At 38.4% G+C, this 26406-nt stretch overlaps 1 protein-coding gene and 1 non-coding gene across 2 annotated transcripts; one reads left to right on the top strand and one right to left on the bottom strand.

Moving 5' to 3' along the window:
- Positions 1–5214: 5214 nt before the first annotated feature.
- On the bottom strand, positions 5215–5286 carry TRNAQ-CUG (transfer RNA glutamine (anticodon CUG)). Its single transcript has one exon. It is a non-coding gene; the product is annotated as a tRNA-Gln (tRNA).
- Positions 5287–5614: 328 nt separating this feature from the next.
- On the top strand, positions 5615–24311 carry RAB11A (RAB11A, member RAS oncogene family). Its single transcript, XM_060618227.2, has 5 exons — positions 5615–5790; positions 12713–12908; positions 13154–13347; positions 14359–14439; positions 22524–24311. Exons 1-5 carry the CDS (start codon positions 5751–5753, stop codon positions 22661–22663), a joined length of 651 nt encoding a protein of 216 aa, XP_060474210.1. The 5' UTR covers positions 5615–5750; the 3' UTR covers positions 22664–24311.
- Positions 24312–26406: the final 2095 nt, after the last annotated feature.

Below are 26406 nucleotides of genomic sequence, written 5' to 3'. Positions count from 1 at the left end.
ACGTATGAGGCAACGAAATAGACATAAAGCTATATAATAAAGCATAAAGCAGTGTGATATTGGCATAGGAATAGAAAACTTGACTTATTGGACTGTATCAGGTCAGGTCCTCTGGAATTAGAAGTGTAAGAGATTTGGGGCACCTGGGTGGCTGGGTCGGTTAAGGGTCTGACTCTTGGTTTCAGTTCAGGTCATGATCTCACAACTGGTGAGTTCCAGCTCCTCATCGGGCCCTGCGCTGACAGCGCGGAGATTCTTTCTCTCCCTCTCTCTGCCCCTCCCCTGCTTGCACTCTCTCTCTTTCAAAAATAAATAAACATTAAAAAAAAAAAAAAGGGGGCGCCTGGGTGGCTCAGTCGGTTAAGCGTCCGACTTCGGCTCAGGTCATGATCTCACGGTCCGTGGGTTCGAGCCCCGCGTCGGGCTCTGTGCTGACAGCTCAGAGCCTGGAGCCTGTTTCAGATTCTGTGTCTCCCTCTCTCTCTGACCCTCCCCCATTCATGCTCTGTCTCTCTCTGTCTCAAAAATAAATAAACGTTAAAAAAAAAAAAAAAAGATGTGTAAGAGATTCATTTGGGAGAAATGTCTGTGAAAGACACAAGGGAGAAGTAGGGCCTTCAAACCACAATTTAGGTCTAATACCCATGCAAGGAGAGAGGGAAGAAAGGAGGATTGGGTAGGAAGAGCCGCAGATTATAATACAATTCTAAGAAAATCTCAACCAGGCCAATCTCGAGCTCCAAAGACTGCCTGTTAGAAGAGCCTCATTTTAGACAGAACTGTTCTAGCTCTAGTACCCCTGCCATGCTCAGTCATGGGGAACAGTCCAGAGGGAGCGTGGTTTCAGTGGAAACATCATAGTAGATCTTGGAGGTGTGGCAGCTAGAGACTGTCAGCCAACAACACTTCTCACACCAGGCTCTCTTGAAGGGACACGTGAGCAGTGTTCCTCTGTAGTTGCCAGAGGTATGGTGTGAAGATTCAAGAACAGACTCATGTGTATGTGGGAGCGTCATTTATAATAAACTAGGCATTTCGAATCAGTGAGAAAAGATGGACTGTTCGAATCAATGATGTTGAAACAATTGGCTATCCATTTGGAAAGAATTAATGTAGAGTCTTATGTCACATCATCCACAATATAAGTGAAAGCTGGATGGAGAAAAAAATTATAAAAATATTTGAAGGAAAGATTTTTTAAAAATAATCTTGGTGTGGAGAAGCCTTCTTATGCACCATGTAATACCCTGAACCATAAAAGAGGCGTATGGAAAAAAAGCATCATTAATGAAATTAAAAGTCAGGTGATAGATTTGAAGAAAATATTTGTGCCATATGTAACATGCAAAGGATTAAAAGGTAAGTATATATAAAGAGATCCTCTACATCAATATGAAAAGATAACCCAACAAAAGGATATTGACAGGCAATTCACAGAAGAAAGATAAATGGCTAATATATATAGGAGAAAATATTTACACTAACTGGTTATCAGAGAAGTGAAAATTACTGAGCAAACCAGATGGGCAAAAATTAAAAGTCATGCTAGTATTTTTTTTTAAGTTTTTAATTTTTTAATTTTTTTTTATGCTCACTGATTTTTGAGAGAGAGGAGAGAGTGAGAGGGGGAGGAACAGAGAGGGAGACACAGAATCCAAAGCAGGCTCCAGGCTCTGAGCTATCAGCACGGAGCCCGATGTGGGACTCGAACTCACGAACTGTGAGACCATGACCTGAGCCGAAGTCAGATGCTTAACCAACTGAGCCACCCACTCACCCCAAAGTTTTTTATTTTTTTAAAAATTTATTTTGAGAGAGAGAGCAAGCAGGGGAGGGGCAGAGAGAGAATCCAAAGCAGGCTACGCACTGCCAGCACAGAGTCTGATGTGGGGATCAAACTCACAAACTGTGAGATCACAACCTGTGCCGAAATCAAGAGTCAGACGCTTAAGTGACTGAGCCACCCAGGCACCCTGTTAGTATATTTTTATACTAGTGTATAAAATATTGCAAAGTAGCTGGGAAAATAAATATTTGACTTCCTAGTCTCTAGGGAAGTAGGCAAGGAAGAAATGGTTTAGGAATAGTTGTTTTTTTTTTTTTTTAATATTTATTTATTTTTGAGACAGGGAGAGACAGAGCATGAACAGGGGAGGGTCAGAGAGAGGGAGACACAGAATCTGGAACAGGCTCCAGGCTCTGAGCTGTCAGCACAGAGCCCAACGCAGGGCTCAAACTTACAGACTGTGAGATCATGACCTGAGCCGAAGTCGGCCGCTTAACCTACTGAGCCACCCAGGCGCCCCTAGGAATAGGTTTTAATTTAGTGAACCTTCAATATCTGCTATATCCACTGGTAAGAGAATAGGAATGGTTGTACCAACTATGGTATATCCTTGCTAAGTAAAAACTATATAGCACATGAGTTAAATCTATATGGACTGGAAAAGAAAGAAAGAAAGAAAGAAAGAAGTTTTCAAGATGGAAAACAGTACACGTAACCTAATTTTATATATACTAAAAAAAAAAAAAAATGTAGCAGTTATCTCTGGGGTTGGAGGAATTATTGAAGTGGAGGAGGCCCTAAAAGGTTTGCTCCATATTTCTGGGGGGGTGCCTGGCTGGCTCAGTTGGCAGAGCATGTGACTCTTGATCTTGGGGTTGTACGTTTGAGCCCCATGTCGGGTGTAGAGATTATTTAAAAATAGAATCCTTAAAAAAAAAGATTTACTTTATATTTCCGTATTATTTAAGTCATTTACATTAAATTCTTATATTTCTTGAGTGATTAAAACAGACACATCAAGCAATTACTACCCCTCCTGCAAAAAACAAAACAAAACAAAACAAAACATGAACATAAAACCCTCTCTTCTTTGTCCATGGGATCCATTCACTGTTTTTTCCATAACAGCCTTTGGTTTTTCTTTCTTCTCTATTCTAATAGATGTACTCCATTTCTATTAGTTTGTGTTGGGTTAATTGCAATAACCTTCTGATACACCTCTTTTTTTAAAATTTTTAATGTTTATTATTTATTAGAGAGAGAGAGAGGAAGCAAGCAGGGGAGGGTTAGAGAGAGAGGGAGACACAGAATCCAAAACAGGCTCCAGGCTCCAAGCTGTCAGCACAGAGCCTGATGCGGGGCTCAGGGCTCGAAATCACGACCCGCGAGATCATGACCTGAGCGAAGTCGGATGCTTAACTGACTGAGACACCCAGGCGCCCCCTCACACCTCTTTCTTTACCCCAATCCTGCAGTCCACAGACACCTTACTTTTCCTAAGACCAGGTTGACTTCAATAATCCCTCTGTCCACAAATCTTTTATGAATTCCCCCAAAGAGTTCAGAGGGATGCTAACAGGTGTTCCATGGAAAAAGAGGTCTGTGGTCTTGGTGAATCTGGGAAATTCTGTGTTTAACACAGTGAAAAAAAGCTTTCTTCAGAGTGAAATACCTAGACTTTAAAATGCCACTGTGCTAAGGGAACTTCTAAAGTGGAGGAGGCTGTGTAATTCTTCTCAATTTATTTGGCCATGCAATCCTTCTTCTAAGTAACACTATTGACCTTCTCAGGACTACACTTTGAGAAACAATAGCTTAAGCGGAAAAGTTCATAATTATTCTTCTGGCATTAATGGCCTTGCTCAACATGCTTTTTAGCATCTGATTTCCTCCACTGTTCAAAATGAGTTTCCTTCCTTGCTTTTTTTCTTCAGGGGGTCAATGCTAGTTCCTCCAGGGAATCCTTCCTAATTATCTCAGTCTCTCTGAACTGTGGCACTTATCACCACAACTCTCATTAATGACATCTTCACAACTGCCTAGTTATTGATATCCCCCTTTTCTTGGGCCCCTTTTGTTTACTCATCTGAGTAGAGCTAGGACTGTGTCTTATAATCTGTGGTACCTGTAATATTTAGCTGCTTGAGAATATGGTGCATTTCCCCCAATGTGGATAATACTTACCTTTGCACAAGGCAGTATCTAGACCTTAGATAAACCTTCTATTGCTTATACTATCACAGAAAGCACTAAAAATGACACTGGATAAGTTTCTTATTGCTGTTGTAACAAGTTACCACAAACTTGATGACTTCAAACAACACAAATTTATTATAGTTCTGTGGGTCAGAATTCTGCATGGTGGTCTCACTGGGCTAAAATTAAGATGTTTGCAAGGCTGTATTCCATCTGGGGGCCATGGGGAAGAATCCATTTCCTTCCCTTTTCCATCTTCTAGAAGCCTGTAAATTTCTGGGCTCCTGGTCCCCTTCTTCCATCCTCAAAGCCACAAGGGCTGATTGAGCTCTTCTCACACCACATCACTTTTCCACTTGTAAGGATCCCTGTTACAAATTGGGCTCACCTGGAGAATGTAGGCTCTCTTCCTATTTTGAAGTCAGTTGAAATTTGCAATTTTAATTCCATCTATAACCTTAATTCCCCTTTGCCATGTAATTTAACCTATTCACAGTTTCCAGGAATTGGGAAGTGGACATCTTCAGGGAGCCATTATTCTGCTCACCACAGGTATCCTTGCCCCAAAGTCTAAATTGAAGGTTTGCATATAGGTGGTAGGGGGTATGGCAGCAAACGGGAAAAACGTTTGGTAATAACAAAGCTCTTACCAAATACAGGGAGGCCCTGCTGCACGATCTTTGGGAAGTCACTTAAGTCTTAGTATCCACATTTCTGCTAAAATGAAAATTGCCACTCTGGTCTCTGCTTGTTTAATGAAATAATTATGTAAACGGGTTTAGCTTAGAGGATGACAAATACGGCTCAAGAAGTTCTTGATGAATCTTGATGAGGAGGGTGGGCGAAGTTCTCTAAATGACATCTGGAGATAGTTTGAGATTTCCAGAGAAAAGGAGGGAAAAGCGCCTGTCCTTGAATGAAGTTGGAGGTTGAAATTCCAGCAAAAGGAATCGAGTTGCATTGAAGCTTTGGAAGTAAGCTTTGAGGCAGAAAAGCCCAAGTTAAAAAGAAGGCGAAGTGAACAGTCGCCTTAGGAGACACGCAGGTGACAGTGACTACAGAAACGAAGGGGGGAAATTTGTAAACTCCCGTAGGCAAAGATTATGTTTAGAGAAATTCTTTCCCTACTTAGTTCAATAGTTCAAGGCCATATATACCGCAATTATAAAACAACCAGTTGGTGAATAGGTAAATGAAGTAAAAACGTGGTCAGGAAAAAAACAGCACAGCGCAGGTTCCACCGAGATTTGAACTCGGATCGCTGGATTCAGAGTCCAGAGTGCTAACCATTACACCATGGAACCGCCACAGTAGAATGGCCGCCTTGGGCTCTCTAATTCTTACACAACCCCGCCCCCATCTACAAACCTACCACGAACAAGCGGGGCTAAAGCTCTTCCCAACACCCCGCTTCCCCGCATAGCGGCGCGAGGAACGAGGGAGAGGCCATTAAAAGGGTGGCAAGCTGCCGCTAGGAGCTGGGAGTCCAGAGCTCAGTTTCGCCTCTAAGCGTCTCGGAGGGGGCAGAGTTTGAAGACGGACGCAAAGCTCCCGCAAACCGCCCTTCCTGGGCACAGGGGCGGAGCGCCACCTCCCGGAAGTACTTCCCCTTAGGGGCTGGGGCCTGCCGGAAGTGGCGTAGCGGCAGGGAGGGGTTCTTTACCCTGTCCGGCAGCCGAAGCTCGGCGTTCGGGTTACCCCTGCAGCGACGCCCCCTGGTCCCACCGATACCACTGCTGCTCCCGCCCCTTCGCTCCTCGGCCGCGCCATGGGCACCCGCGACGACGAGTACGACTATCTCTTCAAAGGTGAGGCCATGGGCTCTCCCACTCTCTTCACCGAGTCCCCCGTTCGGGGGCCCGAGACACTCCCGGGGGACCCGCGTGCGGGCTGCCCCTGCCCTGAAATCGGCCTTCCTCAGCCCTTCCTCTCTGTGCGATTTGTTCTGCGGTCTCCCAACTCAGTCCTTCTCCCCTCAGACGGGGAGCCCTCCCCACACGCCGGGCTCTTAGCGACCTCCCCTTAGGCCTTCACTATCCTCAGCGCCCCTCACCCGGTGTCCTTCTCGTGGCAGGCAGCTTTCTCCCCAATCGTCTTCCTTTCTCCGGTTCGGTGGCCCCTTGAAGGGGGCCGCCCCTCCCACCATCTATCTTTTCGGGTTTGGCGCCCCTCCCGCTCAGTATACACCCTTCTCGGCTCGCTCCTTTCCCGAGCCCGTCTGACCGGCCCTTCCCCTCGCTCACCTTTCTTTCGGCGCAGACCTCCCACTACAGCTCTTTTTCTAATCTGCCCCCCTTTTCCCCTCGAGCGAGCCTCTCCTCTGCGTCTCCTCTCAGCCCCTCCCCTCGGACAGAAGCCTCTCTGAGCAGTTTTCTACCATCCCTGGGCCAGGCCCTCGTTAAAATCTGAACGGGCCAGGGGCCCCCACCCCCACCCGCCCCACAGGTCTCGTGGTCAGTAACCTTCTCGCGCTGCCCCCGGGATCGGTAGCTCTTTCTCTGCCTTTCCTCCCCAAATAATCTAGAGCTCTCCGACGTCTCCTGTGCGACCCCGAGGGTGGGGGGTAGGGCAAGAGGGATTGTCCATCACCCACGCGCGCACTTGTCGCAGTGACCCGGCAGACTGTTGTGACTTCCCATCTAGGCTTTTTTTCCTCCTACCCTCCCTACCAGCGGCAGCCAGCCCGGGATAACTCTAGAGTCTGCTAGCGAGAAGGGGTTGCGGATGGGTGGTGGCTGTTATCCTTGCCAGACCTGAAGGCCCAGTTCCTGAGCAGGAAAGGTTGTGCGCTGCACAAATACTAGCTTGCTTTATCACTATGGACTGGTTGCTTCCTGCTGCAACACTGGGAGGATCCAACCTTTTGGTGTTTTTAGAACAGGAAGGGAAGAGTCTTAGTTGGCCACATACCTTTCCCAAAAGGTGGGGACTAGGGGGAAGTTGTGTGCTCTTTGGTGAAATTAAGTATGTAATACAAGATAGGGAAACATGTAGTGCCCTTGGACAAAACATATTGGAGGGTGGGAGTGGATGGAAAGAATTGCTTATTGGTTAGTCCAGAAAGAATCCCAGTAGTTTGTTGGGTTTTTTTTAATCAACAAAACTAAAGGGTACGGTTTTCAATGAGAAACACAACTGTAAATGCTTTATTTTTGTTCATTGAATGCGTTCCCACTCAGATGCTCTTTCTCTGCCTCTGAATTAGGGCAGCCATCAAGTAGTATGCTGAACAAAGATCATTACCAGGGAGGAAGAAGCCATTGCTATTAAAGCTTTACAGTGGAGGGTGGAGTTTAAAAAGAGTGTTAAGCATGGTGATTGTTTCTGACCTTGCCATTGGGTGCTAAGAATGATTGACTAAAGGGAGCCGGAAACCTTTCTTTGCTTTACCAATACTTTGCAAATCTTATCACTGCTAACTCCTGGGCCAGAATATTCTGTTTTATAGGGTGACTACATTCACTGTTCACCCTCACTACCCCATGGTGGGAAAGTCATTAACGGAGAAGAGAGTACTTAATGCATTTTACAAATACAAAAAGGAAATGTTAGCATACTGTTAGCTGAAGGCATCTGAGGTCAAGTGAAATTACTTAGGTAGGTGAGACCTTAGAGACTAGTGTTTAGTCATTATCAGGTTTATTTCTTAAGGTACAAGGTGGTAGGCAGCTAGGTACCTTTAAAGTGATGAATTTAGAACAAGGTAGACTAACAACACAGTATTTCTCCTGTTTGGTTTGGAGCTTGAGTGTTGTTTATAGAAGCCATTTTTTTTTTTTTTCACTAAGAATATTAAGTATCCTGGATTGGTTTAAGAGATTTTAACTTAATTTTGAGATTAGACCATTCTTGTTAACAGTGATTGAGAGTATAGGGCTTACAGGCCTGGATTCAAATTCTGATTCAGGTCCTAAATTTGCTTTGTGACCTTTGAACATCAGTTCCCTCCTCTATAAAAAGGAAATAATACCTACCTCTCAGGACTCTTTCCAGAATTCAATGAGACTGGTTATGAGGACTCAGTAAGTGATAATAATGTGAAGAAAGTCACTGTGGTTCTTGTCAGCTTTTTGAACCTTAACTCTTTATAAGAGCATTTAAGTATTACTAAAGAAACTGAAAAGTAGGAATTTGAGGTGCCTGCATGGCCCAGTTGGTTGAGTGTCCAACTCTTGATTTTGGCACAGGTCATGATCCCAGAGTTGTGGGACTGGGTCCCACTTCAAGGTTCCACGCTCAGTGCGGAGCCTGCTTAAGATTCTCTCCCTCTGTCCCTCTCCCCTGTTTGTCTCTCTCTTTAAAAGTTCCTTTTTTTTTTTTTTTTTAAGTATTTTATGTTTCCATGGGTTATGTTTTCATTTTGTTGTACGTTTTTGTACATTTTGCTGTTTAAGATAGGGTGTTTAAAAATTTTGCTGAGAAGAATTTCCACTTTTTTTTAAAGCTCTTACAGGATATGAGTCATTTTAAAAAAAAACTTTAGTGCTGATTATTTGGCCAATTTTTTAAATTTATACAATTATATTTTAAAGCAAAGCAACAATATCACTTTAAAATGGTATCATTCTACAGAGATTATTCAACAAGATGAGCTACAGCTCTCCACTTGGAAGATCGCGTACATAGCACACTTAATATTTGAGGGAAATAGAAGTTCATAACTCTGACCAATTGAAAATGAAGGGATATTTTGATTAGTAAACGATGTAGTGGTCCAAATGGGAATGTAAATTGGGGAGAGCAGGGCAGTTACTCTATGTTACGTATTCGTTCTTGAACATTAGTTAAGTTCAACAATGAGACTTGGGTCTCATTGACCCAAAGTGTGTGTGGGGGGGGTTATTTTACTGTTTAAAACTTGACATTTTACTTTAAAAGCTTTATTTAATTGTACAGGTATTTATATACAATGTGTTTATGGCCTGTGGGACACATAAGTGAGCATCAATCATGGTTCCTATTGGTGTTGAAGACACCAATTCAAAGTCACATTTTTTGCAAATATTTAGATACATCATTTTCTTTTCAATCGAGTTGAAGGTCAGTAGTAATTAACCATCAGCTGATTGTCAGTGGAAAAGATCATAGGAACTTTGCTGTCTTGCATCTTGGTAGTTTTTCTTTCACAACTTTTGGTTGAGCAACTCACAATCTGCTGAATCTGGAAAAACTTGTCTAGACTAAAGCCTTATTGACTTATTGAATGCATTTTATTTTCAAGACTCTTTCAGTGAAGTAGGACCATGAATATAGCTGAAAGAGTAGAAAAGTCTCCCAAGTTTATTTATAAAAATCAGAATGAAAATTATCAGTTAATCATTTTAGATGATAACATTTAGATCTGATGCACTGTGATTGATTTTTCCAATTAAATCTTAGTCTAGTACATTAGTTTGCAAGAGTGTGTAAAACTAAATGTGGTTGAAGAGGTGGAACTTTTTATTAAATAATGGATAATTAATATGTATATTCTGCTTTTATGGCATTTAGCCTAATATTTGATATATTATGAACCAAATTTAATATTAGGTATTATAATGATACTTAAAATTCAGCAGGTGAGGTTGACCAAGTGGTAATAAATATCACTAGGTTATTTTAGAAATGTTACAGGTCTCTAATATACAGATGCTGTTATTTTTGTTTATATTATTATACACACATACATACTTTTACCTAAAGTACTAGTTAAGGAAAACAGGAAAGTCACTGCAGATTCCTTTCTTTGAACTATAGGATGTGATCATATAGTTCACATTTTTAAAAAGCAATTAAATATTGTCATCCTAATGAGAGAAGCTATTTTGATTAGAAACTGAGTCCATGAATTAATTAATTTACTTATTTTTGGTTTATTTTTTCAGTCATAGCCTGTAAATTCTCTTAGGTTGTTCAGGTAATGTAATCCATTCTGGTTTGTTTATTTTTTTAGTGACCTTATATGTAACCCTTCTTGGTTTGATTTTTCATTTGGTAACTGAATAGAACCAGCTTTCCTTATTTTGTCATCTCAGCACTTCTTGGCAGTGCTGTTATTACAGAACCAATATCTTCTAGTGTCATTCAAGATATAATCCTTTAACAAGTTGTTAGTCTTTTAAATCTGGCAACTCTGTCCGTGTCTAGCGGAGGTAATTATTTTATACTGTATAAAGCATTCTTCATGAGTCTTGAATTATTTTTAGATAAGAGTGCAATTTTTTATAATGTTAAAATGAATTGGTTACATTGGGGGGGAAATGCCTTCACTGTCTTTACGCTGAGGTGGGGAGATAATGAGTATAATCATTAGTTAACATGGCGGTCAAAAGGGAAGAAACCAAAATTTGAAAGTTCTAGAGGTTTTGTGGGAGGGAGAAGGTGTTCTTTGAGCGAGTTATGTATTTAATTTTCCAAAGGCTTTGTCATGCTTTTGTCTAGTTTTGTTATGCTAGATGTCTTGCTCTTTGGTTTTAAGCTGGCTCCTGAATTACTGATTGACATCTGAGTGTCTATAAAAGTAGAAATGTTTTAACTTTTTGGTTTTTCCCTTCTTCCTTATTCCCACCTCAAGTGAGGCTTTTACACCTCTGTGCTAGTGTGGGGCCAGAAATGATTGAAAGAGTTTCCTCAGCAGAACATTAGGTCTCTTGCCCTAAGAGGCAACACTGAGTGTATCCAATTAATAGGGTAGAGTACATCGCTGAAACTGGATTTGACCTCATCTCCAGAAAGGTGCACCTTGGAAACTAACATAACCAGCCATCCTATAAAACTGGAAGTGCATTGTTTTTATATGTTACGTTCATGACCTTACCATCTTTCCTGGTGTTAGAAATTAGAGCGTTTGCTATAATATCTGTGTTTGTCACAATACCTTTGACATCTCTAATTGACTATATAGCTAGAAATTACCGGTTGTACTGCATGGAGTTATTGCCACCTGCATGATTTCTTGCTGAATCAGTTAATAGAGGAAGTCAGAAAGATATGCATTTGATAATGTACTCCATCCAAGACTGTCCAGAGGCCAGCTTATATCCCTTCTTGTGGCAAGGAAGGAATGCGTAATAGACTCTCTTTGCCCTCTGACCAGAGTGCAGTGAGTTCTCACAGTTTTTACCTCCCTCTCTCTGCTCCTCTGCCCCCCAATCTCAGTCTCTTTAGGAAGATATGGTCTTATTCCTTGGTGTTATTCTCTCATGTTTGATTTTCTAGTCCTGGTGACTAAATCAGTTACCTAGTAAGAAGAAGCATTACTAGTCAACAGTAGAAATAAGTATTTTTTCTGAAATGATAACGTTTTTTTCCTTTGTAAACATTTTCAGTTCATGTTCTGTAAACCTGTGAATGTGTTTTGTTCGTAAATGCTTTAAAACAGGTTAACTGCCTGTTTTATTATTTATGAAAAAAAATTTTTTGTAAGTTTATTTATTTATTTTGAGAGAGTGAGAGAGCAGGAGGAGGGGAGGGGCAGAGAGAGAGAGGGGGAGACAGAATCTCAAGCAGGCTCTGCGCTGTTAGCGCAGAGCCAGATGCAGGGCTCGAACTCACGAACCATAAGATCATGGCCTAAGCTGAATCAAGAGTCAGACACTTAACTGACTGAGCCACCCAGGTGCCCCCTTTTTATGAAATTCTTAAGTATAACATTGCCTTGGGTGAAAAAAAAAATCTCCATATATTTAGTTAGTAAATAAACTGTCTCCTATAGTGATCATAGGAAATAAATTCATCTAAACCAAACTTGTTTTTAAAAAATTCTTAAGGGGCGCCTGGGTGGCGCAGTCGGTTAAGCGTCCGACTTCAGCCAGGTCACGATCTCACGGTCCGTGAGTTCGAGCCCCGCGTCAGGCTCTGGGCTGATGGCTCAGAGCCTGGAGCCTGTTTCCGATTCTGTGTCTCCCTCTCTCTCTGTCCCTCCCCCGTTCATGCTCTGTCTCTCTCTGTCCCAAAAAAAAATAAATAAACGTTGAAAAAAAAAAAAAAAAATTAAAAAAAAAAAAAAAAGAAAAAAAAAATTCTTAAGTCATAAGAGTAAGTGTGTGCCCCCATTGCTTTGGCTTTTACTCAGAGGAAGTCAAGAATTCTTAGCTTCCTAGGGCCCCTGTTAAACTTAATTGGAGTGTCTGTGTTTGTAGGGGTCTCTCGCTTCTGGCCCATGTGATAAATGCAACTATGAAAAATTCTTTGTAGTTTCTGTAATCTGGGTGGCAGAGTATATAAACCTCATGCCTCATAATGGTAAATGTGTTTCATTTTGCCTGGGTGTGAGTCCTGAGATCACACCTAGTCTTTGATGAAATTAGAACACTTTCATTCTTTCCCTCCTTTCTACTAACATCCTTTGTTGCTTTCCTGTATGATACACTTTAATATCACAAATTGTTTATTTGGTGTAGGATTTATCTTTCAAGTTACTACCTCCTATAATAGTAAGGTTGGTATCACATTGATGGTAATTAATCAACGGCTAGCAGACTTATGATTAAAAATTGCATGTGTAAGGCAGGATACTGTATCTGTGCTAAGCAGATGATGTGTCCAAGTTATTATGTAGGTAGAAATAGGTTAAAAAGAATAAATTGGTTTTATTGATTGGTAACAGGTCAGGAATATGGGCTTTTGCCCTCTCCCCCGCCCCCATTCGTTTTAAAATATCTGATGCTCTTTTTTGCTTTAAAGCATGGTGTTATTTTGAATATGTCTGCCTCATTTATCTGACACTAAGTTCTTTGTCTTTTTAATCAGTTGTCCTTATTGGAGATTCTGGTGTTGGAAAGAGTAATCTCTTGTCTCGATTTACTCGAAATGAGTTTAATCTCGAAAGCAAGAGCACCATTGGAGTAGAGTTTGCAACAAGAAGCATCCAGGTTGATGGGAAAACAATCAAGGCACAGATATGGGACACGGCAGGGCAAGAGCGATACCGAGCTATAACATCAGCGTAAGTCTCATCGTTTTTAAGTTCTGAGAAATAGACTGAATTAGCTGACTTTTGGTATTGGAAAAGATAACTGGTTTTTTTTGTTTTGTTTTTTTTCTTCTTTTAAGAATTCTAGTATAAGGATTTTGAAATTTATTTATAAATGTCCTTTTAAAAATATATAATCCACAAATTTAGTTCTTCACGGTGTTCCCTTCCGTCTTGCGGTTTTTTTCTAATAGTTAAATACATGTTTTTGTTTTCAGATACTATCGTGGAGCTGTAGGTGCCTTATTGGTTTATGACATTGCTAAACATCTCACATATGAAAATGTAGAACGATGGCTGAAAGAACTGAGAGATCATGCTGATAGTAACATTGTTATCATGCTCGTGGGCAATAAGAGTGATTTGCGTCATCTCAGGGCAGTACCTACAGATGAAGCAAGAGCTTTTGCAGGTTAGTGATATGAATTTCACGATATTATAGTGATTCTGTATTTCTTACTGTTATGTCTTGCAGTTTTGAAACTTTTCCAGTGTGGGTAATCGCTTACAATAGTTTCAGGAAAGCAAACATCAGTGCTCAGCAAGGATTGTTGTTCTAAAAGTTAATGATGACTGTGTGGCTCTTTTGCTTAACCTTGAGTCATTAAAACATTGTATTTTGAGTTTTGCTGCCAAAAGTTGAATATAAATCCGATTTTTTTTCCTGACCCTGGAAGGAATAGATGATACCTGTCAGTTTATTTTATGCTTCTTGTTTTTTTTCTATTATGTCTGTGTTTTACCAAAGCTGCTCTATATGGGTGTGAAAAGTAGTGGCCCAGGGAGTGTCAAGGACCGATAGAGAATGCGGCTGTTTAGTAGGAGTTATAACTTTTCTGGCTTTAGTGGAGGATCTGCCTGTTTCTTCTGTTCCAGTAGGGACAGCCTGTCGGAAGGCAGCATTATTCACTCTTGGCTAGTGAAGGTTGTGACTGTTTCCCAGTGATTATGCTGTGAATAAAGATTTTTGTAATAGTTTTTCAGTTTTCCAGGCAAGAAGCTTTATTTCAAATAATATAGTTGCAGAATTTTAAGTGAATAAATACATACCTATCCATGTTTATATCATAATTATGTGGTTGATGGGGAGAAGGACAGTAAGGGATGCAAATAATGGAGTATTTGATCAGTTTACTACCTTTTGAGTAGTGTCACTCATTGCCATTCATTGGTAGTAGATAGATGTAACAAGTATTTATTTTAATTAAGGAGCCAGTGAAAATTTCTCACTGTTATTTTAATCTGCTAAAGTAAAGTAGAATGGTGTCCTTACGACTTAAGGGGTTGGGGAGGTCTTGGGTTTTACAAAATTTTATTATTTTCTTTTTGAAGTTTGAATGTATTACATCTCTTGTGTAAAATTTGACAAGACTGAAGTTTTTCTCTCTCCTCACTCCTTGCCCCCCCCCCCCCCGCCCCCCAGAAAAGAATGGTTTGTCATTCATTGAGACTTCTGCTCTAGACTCTACAAATGTAGAAGCTGCTTTTCAGACAATTCTGACAGGTAAGACTTGAATTTTTACAGTACACTAGTGGGAATTGGAAGTTTTATGAATGTAAACAAATTAGAAAACTATATATCACACTATCTAAGAATGACTCATTTAAGAGCTGCTATAGCAAGAACTGTTTAGAGTACAAAATTAGTTAACCCTTGCTTGCTGAGCTTTAATCCTAATTCATTTGGTTTATATTGGGAAAAGTACTTTGAAAATAATTTGTTCACTTCTGTTATTACTTCATTCCAGATATTCTGTACTTTGTGGTCACAAGCACAAAGTAACGGTTAAAGTAATCCTTAAATTTTCATAAGATGAATATTGAAATCATGGCTGTGGAGGGGCACCTGGGTGGTTCAGTCAGTTAAAGGTTGGACTCTTTGATTTCCGCTCAGGTCATGATCTTACGGTTCTTGAGTTTGAGCCCTGAGTCAGACTCAGCACTGACAGTGAGGAGTCTGCTTGGGATTCTCTCTCTCTGCCTCTTTCTCTGCCCCTCCCCCACTCATATGCACATGTTCCTGTGCACATGGGCATGTGCATGCTCACTCTCACTCTCTCTCTCTGTCAAATAAATCAATGAATAAATAACCTGAAATCTTGGCTATGGAAAGCTATAAATGCCCTTTGAAATTCAGTAAAGAAAATCTTGCTTGGTTCTGATATGTTACAGAAGCAGCTAGGGAAAACTATACTTTTTTTTTTTTTAACATTTTTTACATATTTATTTATTTTTGGGAGAGAGAGAGAGACACTGAGCGTGAGCAGGGGAGGGGCAGAGAGAGAAGGAGACACAGAATTGAAGCAGGCTCCAGGCTCTGAGCTGTCAGCACAGAGCCTGACGCAGGGCCCGAACCCACAAACCACGAGATTGTGACCTGAGCCAAAGTCAGATGCTTAACCAACTGATCCACGTAGGTGCCGTGGGAAAAATACATTCTTAAAAATTTAGATGAAAAAACAGTAAAATTCTCCTGTTGTAGAAGAAGCAAGGTGTCACCTTGTGGAGAAAATCAGCAAGTGACTGCATATGGAAAAGTTTAAATACATAGTGGGAAAAGAACAAAGTTCATGCTGTTCTAGAATGTAGATGTGCAGACAGATCAACCTTAGGGATTTCAAGAAGGCATTGTATTTGTGTTGACTTACATTTACTCTGACTTTATTAGAATGACCAAATTTATCAGCAAGTTTAATCTTAATCCTGTAGTAAGTATTTTGGTTGTTTTAAAGTACTTTAAAATTATATATTAACATTATTATTTTTTCAAATTTTTTGTTGAGAGAGAGAAAGCAGGCATGCAGGTGCCTGCGAGCGGGGGAGGGGCAGAGAGAGAGGGACAGAGAGAGAGGGAGACACAGAGTCTGAAGCAGGCTCCAGGCTCTGAGCTGTCAGCACAGAGCCCGACGTGGGGCTTGATCTCATGAACCTTGAGATCATGACCTGAGCTGAAGTCAGGTGCTTGACTGATTGAGCCACCCAGGCTCCCCGGGATTCACAGATTTTAACTTGTAAATGTCTTATTTTATATTGGAAATATGTAGGGAATAAACCCAAGAATTTAAGAGCATGGACTTGGAAGCCTTACTTGGGTTTTAGTCCTGGCTCCTTCACTTACCAATGGCTCTGTAAGCTTAGGCAGGTTACTTAATCATTTCTAGGCCTTAAATTTTGGGGAATTTTGTTTTTGTTTTGTTTTTTTGAGAGAGGGCTTATATTTATAAATAAATACCTTGTGATATGATTTGACTTGACTGTTATGTTGTGACTTAAAGGTTTTTGTCTCTATAACCCACAGAGAAGACACTGTCACTTGAGACATCTGTAGACTCCAAAAATGAGTACATAACTTCATACATGTTAAAATACTTAGCTGTCCCTGGTACAGAGTGGACATTTGATGAATTAGTAGCTAATAGCAGTTAAAGCATGAAAATAAACTTAATTAGAAATAAACTAGATATTGGTAATTTACATACCTATCTCATTAGAATTCTTCCCTGTTATCAGAAAAATAGTAACTAACAGAACTGGTGCTAAGGTTGGATAAATAGTCTTTGGACCACAGTAGCTTTCCTTTAGAATCTTCTTTGTGTCAAGTTTCATTACAGACTGTTAGAAGCAAGGAAGAATTGATTAAATATGCAGTGTGTCTGCAAATCCCACTTTTCCTTACAACCGCTTGTGTGGATTCTATTAAATCAATATGTAGAGTACTAAATTTAGACCCAGGAGTTATAGGTTTTTACTTTTTATCACTTTGTTCCCACTCCCTATGTAACTAGTCGCTGAACTAGTCACTGGACCTCCCTGGTCCTCAGATTCACAGTGTCTTAAATAATGAGTGAGTTAAATCATTTTGAGGGTCTGTGAGTCTCTTAAGGCCTCTGAAAACCTCACTTTTTTTAGTCCTTGTTGAAATAGTTTTTATGTCCCATCACATCTCTGCATTCTAGCCCATTCTGATCTCAGTTTCTAGCCTATTCTGATACTAAGTGAAAATGAGACCATCTTCAGTTCACTATTTTATGTGTCATTTTGCAACGTTTAATTTAATGATCCACTCAAACATGAGCTAAGTGATCAGCAAGTATGATATATACTTAAAATTGAACTGTTTTGTCCTTAAAGATGAAGGACATATGGCTATTTTTCTTAAAGTTCACTCTAGATTTAACATTTCTTACTGCTTGATGTTGCTTGAAAGCAAACAAGACTTTCACTTACTACCATTTTTTCTCTCTATTCACTATTTTCTCAGCTTCCTCCATAAATCTTAAGTATTAATCTGTGGGATCGGAGGTCACTGCATATGGCAGCAGACATCTCTTGTTTTGCATGTGTTCGGATGTTTGTTCTAAACTTTTCTTCGCTTTATACCAGTAGGAGTATTAATAAGAGAAGACAGGGAGGGGGGAAAAAAAGCAACAGGAAACACCACAGTAATCTCCTTAGGTTTAATTCTGCCTTGAATGTTAACAGCATTAAGGGAACATTTACATTGTATTTTGATGTTGCTGGAAGAAAAAAATAGTTTTTTTCATTTTTAAGGTGAAAAATTAATTGTATGTTGGAAAACTTATCTACATTAATACTCCAGAGTTAATTGTGTTGCTTGTTTAGAATAAACTCATGGCATTTTTGACATCCACAGACGACAGTAACTCCATGACAATTTTACTGATAGAATTTTTTAGAGGTAGTTAGCTAGTACTTGAGTGAACCTGATGGATTGCCTAGCCTTTGCATTGCAGTGCAGTTTTCTTCCTTCATCCTCAAGTTTATTAAGGGATGTTTTTAATTTATATTTTCCATACTCTTATTTTTTCTTTCAACTTTGAATTTGACAATTTCAGACTGAAGAGTTGCAGTAATAGTGCAAAGAATTTGTGAGTACCCTTCACCCATGTTTCCCAAATGTTGGTATTTTATCATATCTGCTTTATTCTTTTTTCTTTCTCTTGCTGTATGCATTTTTTTTCTTGTATCAGTGTGTATTCCTTAAAGACAAGAATGTTCTCTCTCATAACCATAGTGCACTTGTAAAAAATCAGAGAGGTAGGTAGTAATCCACATCAGTGTTTAACTGCAGACCTTATGCAGATTTTTCCAATTGTTCCAATTATGTCCTTAATTAGCACAAGAAATTCTGGGATCACATCATGCATTGCATTCAGCTGTCCTAGCTCTTTCATCTCCTCTAATCAGGAAAAGATCCTTAGTCTTTGTTTTGTTTATTGACATTTTTTTGAAGGGTACAGGCCATTTATTTTGTAGTGTCCCTCATTTTGGGTTTGTCTCATGTTCACTCATAATTGAATTCAGATTATGCACTTCCAGCAGGAACACCACAAAAGTGCTCTTAGTGCATCTATCAGAAGGTCATGATATTGGTTTGTTGTATTTATTACTGGTAATGTTAACTCTGATCACTTGGTTAAAGTGATAACTGCAAGGTTTCTCCAAGTAATTAGTAAGTCCAAGTCATCTTTTTAATTAAAGATGGTTAAAGTAGTGAGAATCATTTAATTAGGTGTAGTATCTTTGTTCTTGGCATGTGGCAACCTTTTAAATACATCATTGTATCAAAGCAGCACTTTTCTGACTTTCAAGAAAATGGTTAGCAGTGGGTTTGAAGATGACCTAACAAATTCTGACCAAGGCTATAGTGAGTGAAACAACTCAAGCTTCTGTTATTTTCACAATTTTTGGATGGCCCAAAGAACTTTAACTCTTTTTGTTCCCTAATTTGGAACAATTGCATTTAACTTCGGTAGAGTTTACTTGGCAACTAGCTCCATACTTTCATTAGGATAGAAATAAATATGTGTCTTTTTTTTTTTTTTTAATGTTTATTTATTTTTGAGAGAGAGTGTGAGCAAGGAAGGGGCAGAATTTAACTTTACCTGGTTATATTTAAAACTATGTTACATTAATATTTTATCTTTCTATTTAGATCTATGAGAGATCCTAATACAAGAACGACACAGAATAGTTCCTTTTCTTTTTAACTTTGCCTATCCTTTGGACATCTTGAAAAGGGACTGCACAGGAATTGGTGTATCACATACATTTGGTTCTAAAGGAGAACATGCCCTTGAAAGAGGAAAATGTTTGCATCTGGTTTAGCAGGTTATTAGTCCTGTTTCTGTTTCCACTTAACCTCTAATCAGATACCAGGTGGAAGGTATCTGCTTCCTATTTTCTTATCAAGGTTTCTTTTAAGTGACACACCCAGCCACAGGAGATGTTAAATACATTACTTGAGTAGCATCTTAGTGCCCATTTCTTTTACTGTTTTGATCCACACTTTCCTATTGATTGCTTTGGCATTTTCATTAGTGGATGTCTTTTTGGTGACTGGAACAAATGTAGCCCTAATCCATTTTTACAAAACTGTACAGTAGTACTTGCAGACCAGTTATACAGTACTGCTCAAATTGCTTGCTTTGGAATGAGACCTCTTTAATATTTAACTTAATGTTCTCTGAGAACTCTGCCTTGTCCTCTCTTACAGTGTTTGCTTTTCATGTAAGAGCCTGCAAAAGATTTTTTGTTTTGGTTCCTCTAACTTAATCTTCCAAACGACTTGTAAAGAAGTTAAAATTTGTAGAGGGTCCCATTTAATAATTTGCACTTGAGAAAGAAGAGCCATCCAGTTTGGGATAAGAGAAAACAAAGAAAGAATGAATGAGCAGTGTAGTTTTATAGTAAGTTGATGATTGTTTTTATTCCTTAGGCACTAGCCTGATTGGATGAGTGTCTTTCCCTTTGCCCTTGACACACTCCAGTTCCGTCTCTTTGCAATGAAAAGAATCTAAATGAATTAGACTGCATATCCTGTTTTTTTTTTTTTTTTTAATTCTAGTCAGTAGGCTTTCTTTATTGCAGTGTTTTTCCCTTGATCCTTCTTCAGCTTTGAACCACTGTCAACTTTCTGAAACACAAATTTTAGCGCCTTCCCCTCCCCACAAAAAAGTAAGAAAAGGTACATTATAACTGTCAGCATTTTTGCCAGTTTGCATACTCAGTTGACTACAGCTTGCTGTTTTTCAACTGTAGGGAAATTAGTTCTTAATTTGGAGGAACTTACTCATTTAACACATTTCTTCCTCTTTAACTTTTTGTTATGGAAAGTTTCCAATATACCAAAATCAGGACAGTATCATGAATTCCCATGTAGCCACCAACAGCCATCCGTTCATGACCAGTCTTTCTTCCACCTCTTCCCTCCCTTATTATTTTGAAACCAATCCCAGATATTATATCATTTCATTTGTAAACATTTCATGATGTGTATATCTAAAAGATTAGGACTTAAGCTCAAAATAGCAAAACTAGTAAAAAATTGGCAGTATGTCTTATTATCATCTTTATCCAAACAATATTACAATATTCTGTTTCAGTTTTTTTTTTTTTTTTTTAACAGTTCAAATTAGAATCCAATCAAATGATGTTCCTATTTGGTTGACATGTCTTGGAGCATTTTGAAAATATAATTCTACTTTTCTCTTTTTTACCCTATAACTTTATAATTTAAAAATATTCAAGTATTATAGAAATAATACAGTGAAAACCTTAAACCTTTCATCTTGAATCACTTTGCCACATTGGGCTTATTTCTACATGTGTGTATATATATACTCTTTCCTCTTTGCTCAATCTTCGGAAAATATATTGTAGACATTGTGGCACTTTACAAGTAAATAAATACTGGAGCGTTTTATCTTCTAAGTACAAGACATTCTATATAATCAGTACGATATATTCAAGTAACAAATTTCTTGAATATAATATACGGTACTGTGATTATGTAGAATAATTCCTTGAGTATATGGTATTTTGATTATGTAGAATGCCAAGTATAATATATGGTATTGTGACTATGTAGAGCCTTGTGCTTGGGAGATATGGTGTTAGCTTATGTGCAGTTCATATTCCTGTTTCTTCAAGTATACTAATAATGTCCTTTATAGATTTGGTTTTTACATTTTAAATGTCATTTTGGTCAAAGGTCGCACATTGATGGAATTGTTTTCTGTCTGGGGCATTATTAAATACAGTAGCTACTGGGCACAGGTTGTTATTGAGCACTTGAAATATGACTAGTGGACTGAGAAATTGGTTTTTAAATTTAATTCAATTAAAAATTTTTTTTAAAATATTAGAGAGAGAGGGAACGAGTGGGGGTGGGGTAGAGAGAGAGGGAGACACAGAATCTGAAGCAGGCTTACAGGTTCCTAGCTGTCAGCACAGAGCCAGACTCGGGGCTCGAATTCATAAACCATGAGATCATGATCTGAACCAAAGTCGGATGCTTAACTGACTGAACCGCCCATGTACCCCAAATTTTATTTAAATATGTGACTACTGTATTGGACACTACAGATGCAGAACATTTATCCCCATCTTTTAAAGTATTTTATAACAACAAAGTTTTTGAAGACTCTTGGCCAGTTTACTTGTGGGATGTCCCTTAGTCTGGATTTATCTAATTGTTTTCTCAGGATAAATTCATTTTAAACATTTTTGGCAGGAATACACTGGTATCCTTCATAGGAATGCACTGTGTCTTTCGTAGTATATCATAATAGGAGATAGATTGTGTCAGTTTGTCCCATTTTTAGAATTCTCTTACCTTTTGAGGTTTTTGTTTTTGTCTTGAGAGAATAAAGATAAGTAAGATACATTCTCTGCTTGTAAGGAATTTATAATTTAGTCAGAGTGAAATACTTTTAGGCAGTGCAATATATGACCGAATAAAATGAGTTAAATAAAGATACTTGGTGTAGAGGAATTTCATAACATTTATTGGACCAAAAAGTTACTTATTAAATTGTTAAGCCCCTACTATATACCATATGCTGGAGATACAGAAATGAATAAGGTAGACACAGTGTCTATACAGAGTTTAATGTTTAGTGGAAGAGGTAGACACAGATTTTCTTTTCTTTCTTTCTTTCTTTCTTTTTTTTAACAGTTTGGGTAAGTGTCATATAAGATCTTAAGTTGCTTGTTAATAATTACTTCATTACAATTTAACTTTAGTTCAGGAGACACTGATAAACATCATCTTTCCCTCCTTTCCAAGAGTCCTTGGGATTTTGGCATGTTGGTGAAGTTGTGTTCTTCCCTACACAGCCAAGAAAAATACTAATGTGTCTCATAGTGCAGATTTATTTTTATTTTTCTGTGGTACAGTGTGATGCTATGTAGGGTTTCTTGATAAGGGTAGACTGAAAATACTCTCAAAGTTTAATATTTATTATTTATTTTTTTTCTCTCATGGCTTAATTTACATCTAAGCCCGTAAACTATGTAATCTCTTTAAAACAAGATTTATTTAATTGACTGGTGAACGGGAAAACCAGTTTTTCTCTTCTTACTCTTCGAGAAATTGTTACAATAATGGATTGACTCTAATCAGTGGCTATTTGAAAATAAAACTTAAATTTATACATTCTTTGGCCAAGTTTGTTTGCAGTCTTTTTCTGCAAATCTCTTTTCTACCTCTGTATACTTACTTTTATATCAACTATTAATGAGTCTATTCACAGTGAGTATTGCTGGATTTTCTTCTTTTTTCAGAGATCTACCGCATTGTTTCCCAGAAGCAAATGTCAGACAGACGTGAAAATGACATGTCTCCAAGCAACAACGTGGTTCCTATTCATGTTCCACCAACCACTGAAAACAAGCCAAAGGTGCAGTGCTGTCAGAACATATAAGGCGTTTCTCTTCTCCCCTAGAAGGCTGTGTATAGTCCATTTCCCAGGTCTGAGATTTAAATATATTTGTAATTCTTGTGGTCACTTTGTGTTTTATTACTTCCTCATACTTATGAATTTTTTCATGTCTTAAGTCTTTTGATTTTAGCTTTATAAAATCATCCACTTGTCCCAAATGACTGCAGCTTCTTTTTCATGCTATGGCTTCACTAGCCTTAGTTTAATAAACTGAATGTTTGGATTCCTCAGTTATTGTTTACTTTTCATCATGGAAGCCTGTCACTGTAGGACATAATAGAACTTGATCGCTTGAAGCTCAGACCTATTGGTCTTGATCAAATCAAACTAAGAAGACCTTAGAAGAAATAAGCTATCATTTTGCCACAGAGCAGCGAATAATGAGCAGCTTATAATTCATACACTCTTCTCTCAATGCAGTGTATATTTCCACAGATCTAAGAATTGCCCTATAAACACAGCAAGATTTTGAGAGCTTGAAAATTTTCCATTATTCTGGAAGTCAATTTCTAAAATGCCTTAATAGGGTTAAGTAGTTTAGTAAATTTTGTTTTTTAATTTTTGTAAGCATCAAAGTTGATTAGAGAGGGGGGACACTTTTTTCTGGACAAGAATTATCTTAATAAACATGAAAGACTGTTCTATGGTTTCAGTAGCAGTGTGGTTATGGAGCCATATGTTCAACAACGCTGCCTGGCAGGCTGGGAACTCGAGACACTGGTGGAGTTCCATCTGAGATGCCTCTGCTGCAGTGATCAGGCAGCCCAAATCACTGGGCCTACCTGTTTTCCCAGCAGTAGGTTATGTGGCCTTTTATTGCTCAGGCAATAACTGGTTTAATGCTGTTAGTATCAGATTGTGAAGTGTTAATTTTGTCTTAAAACCCTCCAGTAAATGAAATGCAACGTAGTTTTATCACCATATCTATCAGCAGGCATGGATAATTATTTTAACAATGCTGATGTTGAGTTTGCAATATATTATGGAATACAGTCCAGTTAAATTTCTGGTTTCAGTATGTCTAGGAATACAGTGAGAAGTTAATTTCTGCTCAAGTGGTACCACTTAAAGGCATGTATTCTTTTAGTACGTCGTACCTTGAGTTTAAATAGAATGTATTTAGGCATTATACCAACCTGAAATACTTTTTCCCACTACATTATTGAAATCAATGGAGCAACTAGTTTCCCATTTAGAAATGTGCACACTAATACTGAGTTTTCCTTTCTTGTGGATAATATTAAGCACTTACTCTGCAGTGTTCTGAAAGTTGTGTCAACTGAAGTGATACTATTCAGGATGGTGGAATATCCCCCAAATACAAAAATATATATGTGTGTGGGCTTGCATAGATTACTATGTTGCATAGTTAATCAGTCTTTTGCAGTGCTTATGACGTGTGGGGCACACGGAAGGCATTGCTGTGGTCAGTCTTTTTGGTTTTCTTCTGTAGCCATTTATTATTTTAGTGTATTGGTTGGTTATGAAGATACTATTATCTATTTGTAAATCGCTACTTTGTATTTTATGCATGCTCTGTAACTTGATTTATTTTTATCTTTATTTTATTTTTTAGTTATTGATTTGGAATATATTCACATTCTAATAAACAGTTATAGGGGGACTATTCTTTATGTTGTCAGATTACATTTTTCCTTTGAGTGCTTTGGATGCAGCCATGGAATATTTGATTCTGATGAGTAAGAGCATAGGTCCTTGCATTACAGAGTAAACACTGAATTGGAGGCATCATTGTATGAATTCAGCTTTGATTTTAGACATGGAATGCAATTATGCTTTTCTTGGAAAAGGTATCACCAAAAACATTAGGGAGGTAGTCTTTGTATTTTCATTTATAACAGTGTCACCAGACCCAGCAAGAGGCATTTACTCAAAATTGGTAGTAAATCTTTCACAAAATTATTTAAAGGAAGGAAACCGTAGGTAGTGAATTGAAAATCAATAACTGAATTTTATCAAGTATAGACTTAATGTTGCCTTGGGCATGGTTGGATCTTGGGAGAATTCCAAGAACCCTTTAAGTAGTAGTAGAAAATGTCTTTGCATCTTAACAGTGTCTTCATTCTGAATAGTATCTCAGGAGACAAACTGTCTCAAGTAAGAAACATTAAGTTTTAAATTACTATGACAGTTTAGGGCTCAAGGCAGTTTAGAAGAGTTTTGCTGCTTGACCCTGCTTTTCAGTTATTTTAACTGGGAATTTTTTTTTTTAACCTATTCTTCTGGAAAGTCCGTTAGCCCTCCTGATTTAAACTTGTATGTCATTGTTCTTAAGTGCTATCTGTGCTATCTATGATTTTTCTTTAATTGTGGTTGTAACTCTGTAAGGGTATCTTTAGCCATTGCATTGTGTATTCTAAATTCTAATTCTAAGAAGGGGTGCTAGCTGGTGATTTGTGCCAGGGGTCTTTTAAGTTCTGAAAGGTTATGCAGAAAAGTTAGACCTCTTGAGTTTAGATTGCCCATCAGAGCTAGTCATGTTTATTTCATCATTGGGAAAATGAACATCTTAAATTTTGTCCTCAGTGATACTTGTATTTTCAAAATACAGATACTCTCAGTGGTTTGATTGTTGTCCTGATTTCTTCCATCTACCGTAAAGAGGAAAACAAAACTTTTTAGACAGTTTTGGCCAGTACCAGAAGCAGAATAAGTCAAAGGCTGGGTTGATAATTAAGAACTTAATCTAGCCTGTTAGGTTTTAATTAATGGAGCTGTGTGTGTGTGTGTGTGTGTGTGTGTGTGTGTGTGCGCGCGCGCTTAAACACAGGAGGAAGATAGAGATTGGTTGTTTGAAGTCTCACAAACATTTTAAGCCTGAAAAAAATTCAAAACAAAATCTGAATTTTGTATAAGAACTGTGCATGGCGTGCATTACTTGTGTGGGGGAAAAAAAAATGAACAAAGACCCTGAAAGGACCGTCTTCCACCACATGCTTTAATGGGTTAGCATAATAGTCTAGTGCTAAAATTAGGAGGGCTGATTTTTGTTATCCTGTTGGGTCTGTGCTGATGCCACACCCTTTCTGGGATTTGACAGGCCACCTTTTCCACTCACCTAAATGATATGCCAAATAAACTGAAGTTGTCATGCTAATGTTTTAAAGAATGGTTGTATTTCCTCAAGCTATAGGAGGCTGAGGGTAACAATGAAATATAAAATGCTAATATCATCACAGCTTCTGTAAAGGAGATCATAGGCTGAGAAGTAATTTTAATTGAAGGGTTAATTTCACTGAAAATTGAATTGGAGGATAGAGAAGGAACATCTGAAAGGACACTTATATATGTGATATTGGGCATATATTAGAAAGTATGCTAAAAGTGGCAGGTGTACTAGAGCAGTGGACTGAGGGACAAAAACTAGGATTCTAGTCGCAGCTCTTTAAGTTTTTTTTTTTTTTATCGCTGAGCCTCACCTTCTTCCCATTAGTGAGAGGAATAGGTTAGATTATTCCTGGGGTTTATCCCAGCTCCATTTCAGTAATTTTATGAATGAACTCTTCAGGTAGTAGAGTCAAAGTATTATACATTTGAACGTAAATTGAATAGATAAGTAAAAAATCATTTTGCCAAATGTTTTTGGTCTTACAATAAGTTGATTAAAATGTTATCATTATTTCCATGTTAACCCCATTCAGTGAGATGAAAACTTTCAGAACATTTGCAAAATGACTGCGGTTTTCTACCATAAGTGTCGGAGT

This window comes from Panthera onca, chromosome B3 (genome assembly GCF_046562875.1).
Source record: "Panthera onca isolate mPanOnc1 chromosome B3, mPanOnc1 haplotype 2, whole genome shotgun sequence".
Lineage (NCBI taxonomy): Eukaryota > Metazoa > Chordata > Mammalia > Carnivora > Felidae > Panthera > Panthera onca.
This window is presented reverse-complemented; position numbering and strand designations above follow the sequence as displayed.

Excerpts from the sequence above, each read along its gene's own strand:
- RAB11A (XM_060618227.2), top strand. The coding sequence starts at position 5,751 with ATGGGCACCCGCGACGACGAGTACGACTATCTCTTCAAAG. Across the intron at positions 12,909-13,153 it reads TACCGAGCTATAACATCAGC|ATACTATCGTGGAGCTGTAG; the intron begins GTAAGTCTCATC and ends TTTTGTTTTCAG. Across the intron at positions 14,440-22,523 it reads TTTTCAGACAATTCTGACAG|AGATCTACCGCATTGTTTCC; the intron begins GTAAGACTTGAA and ends TTCTTTTTTCAG.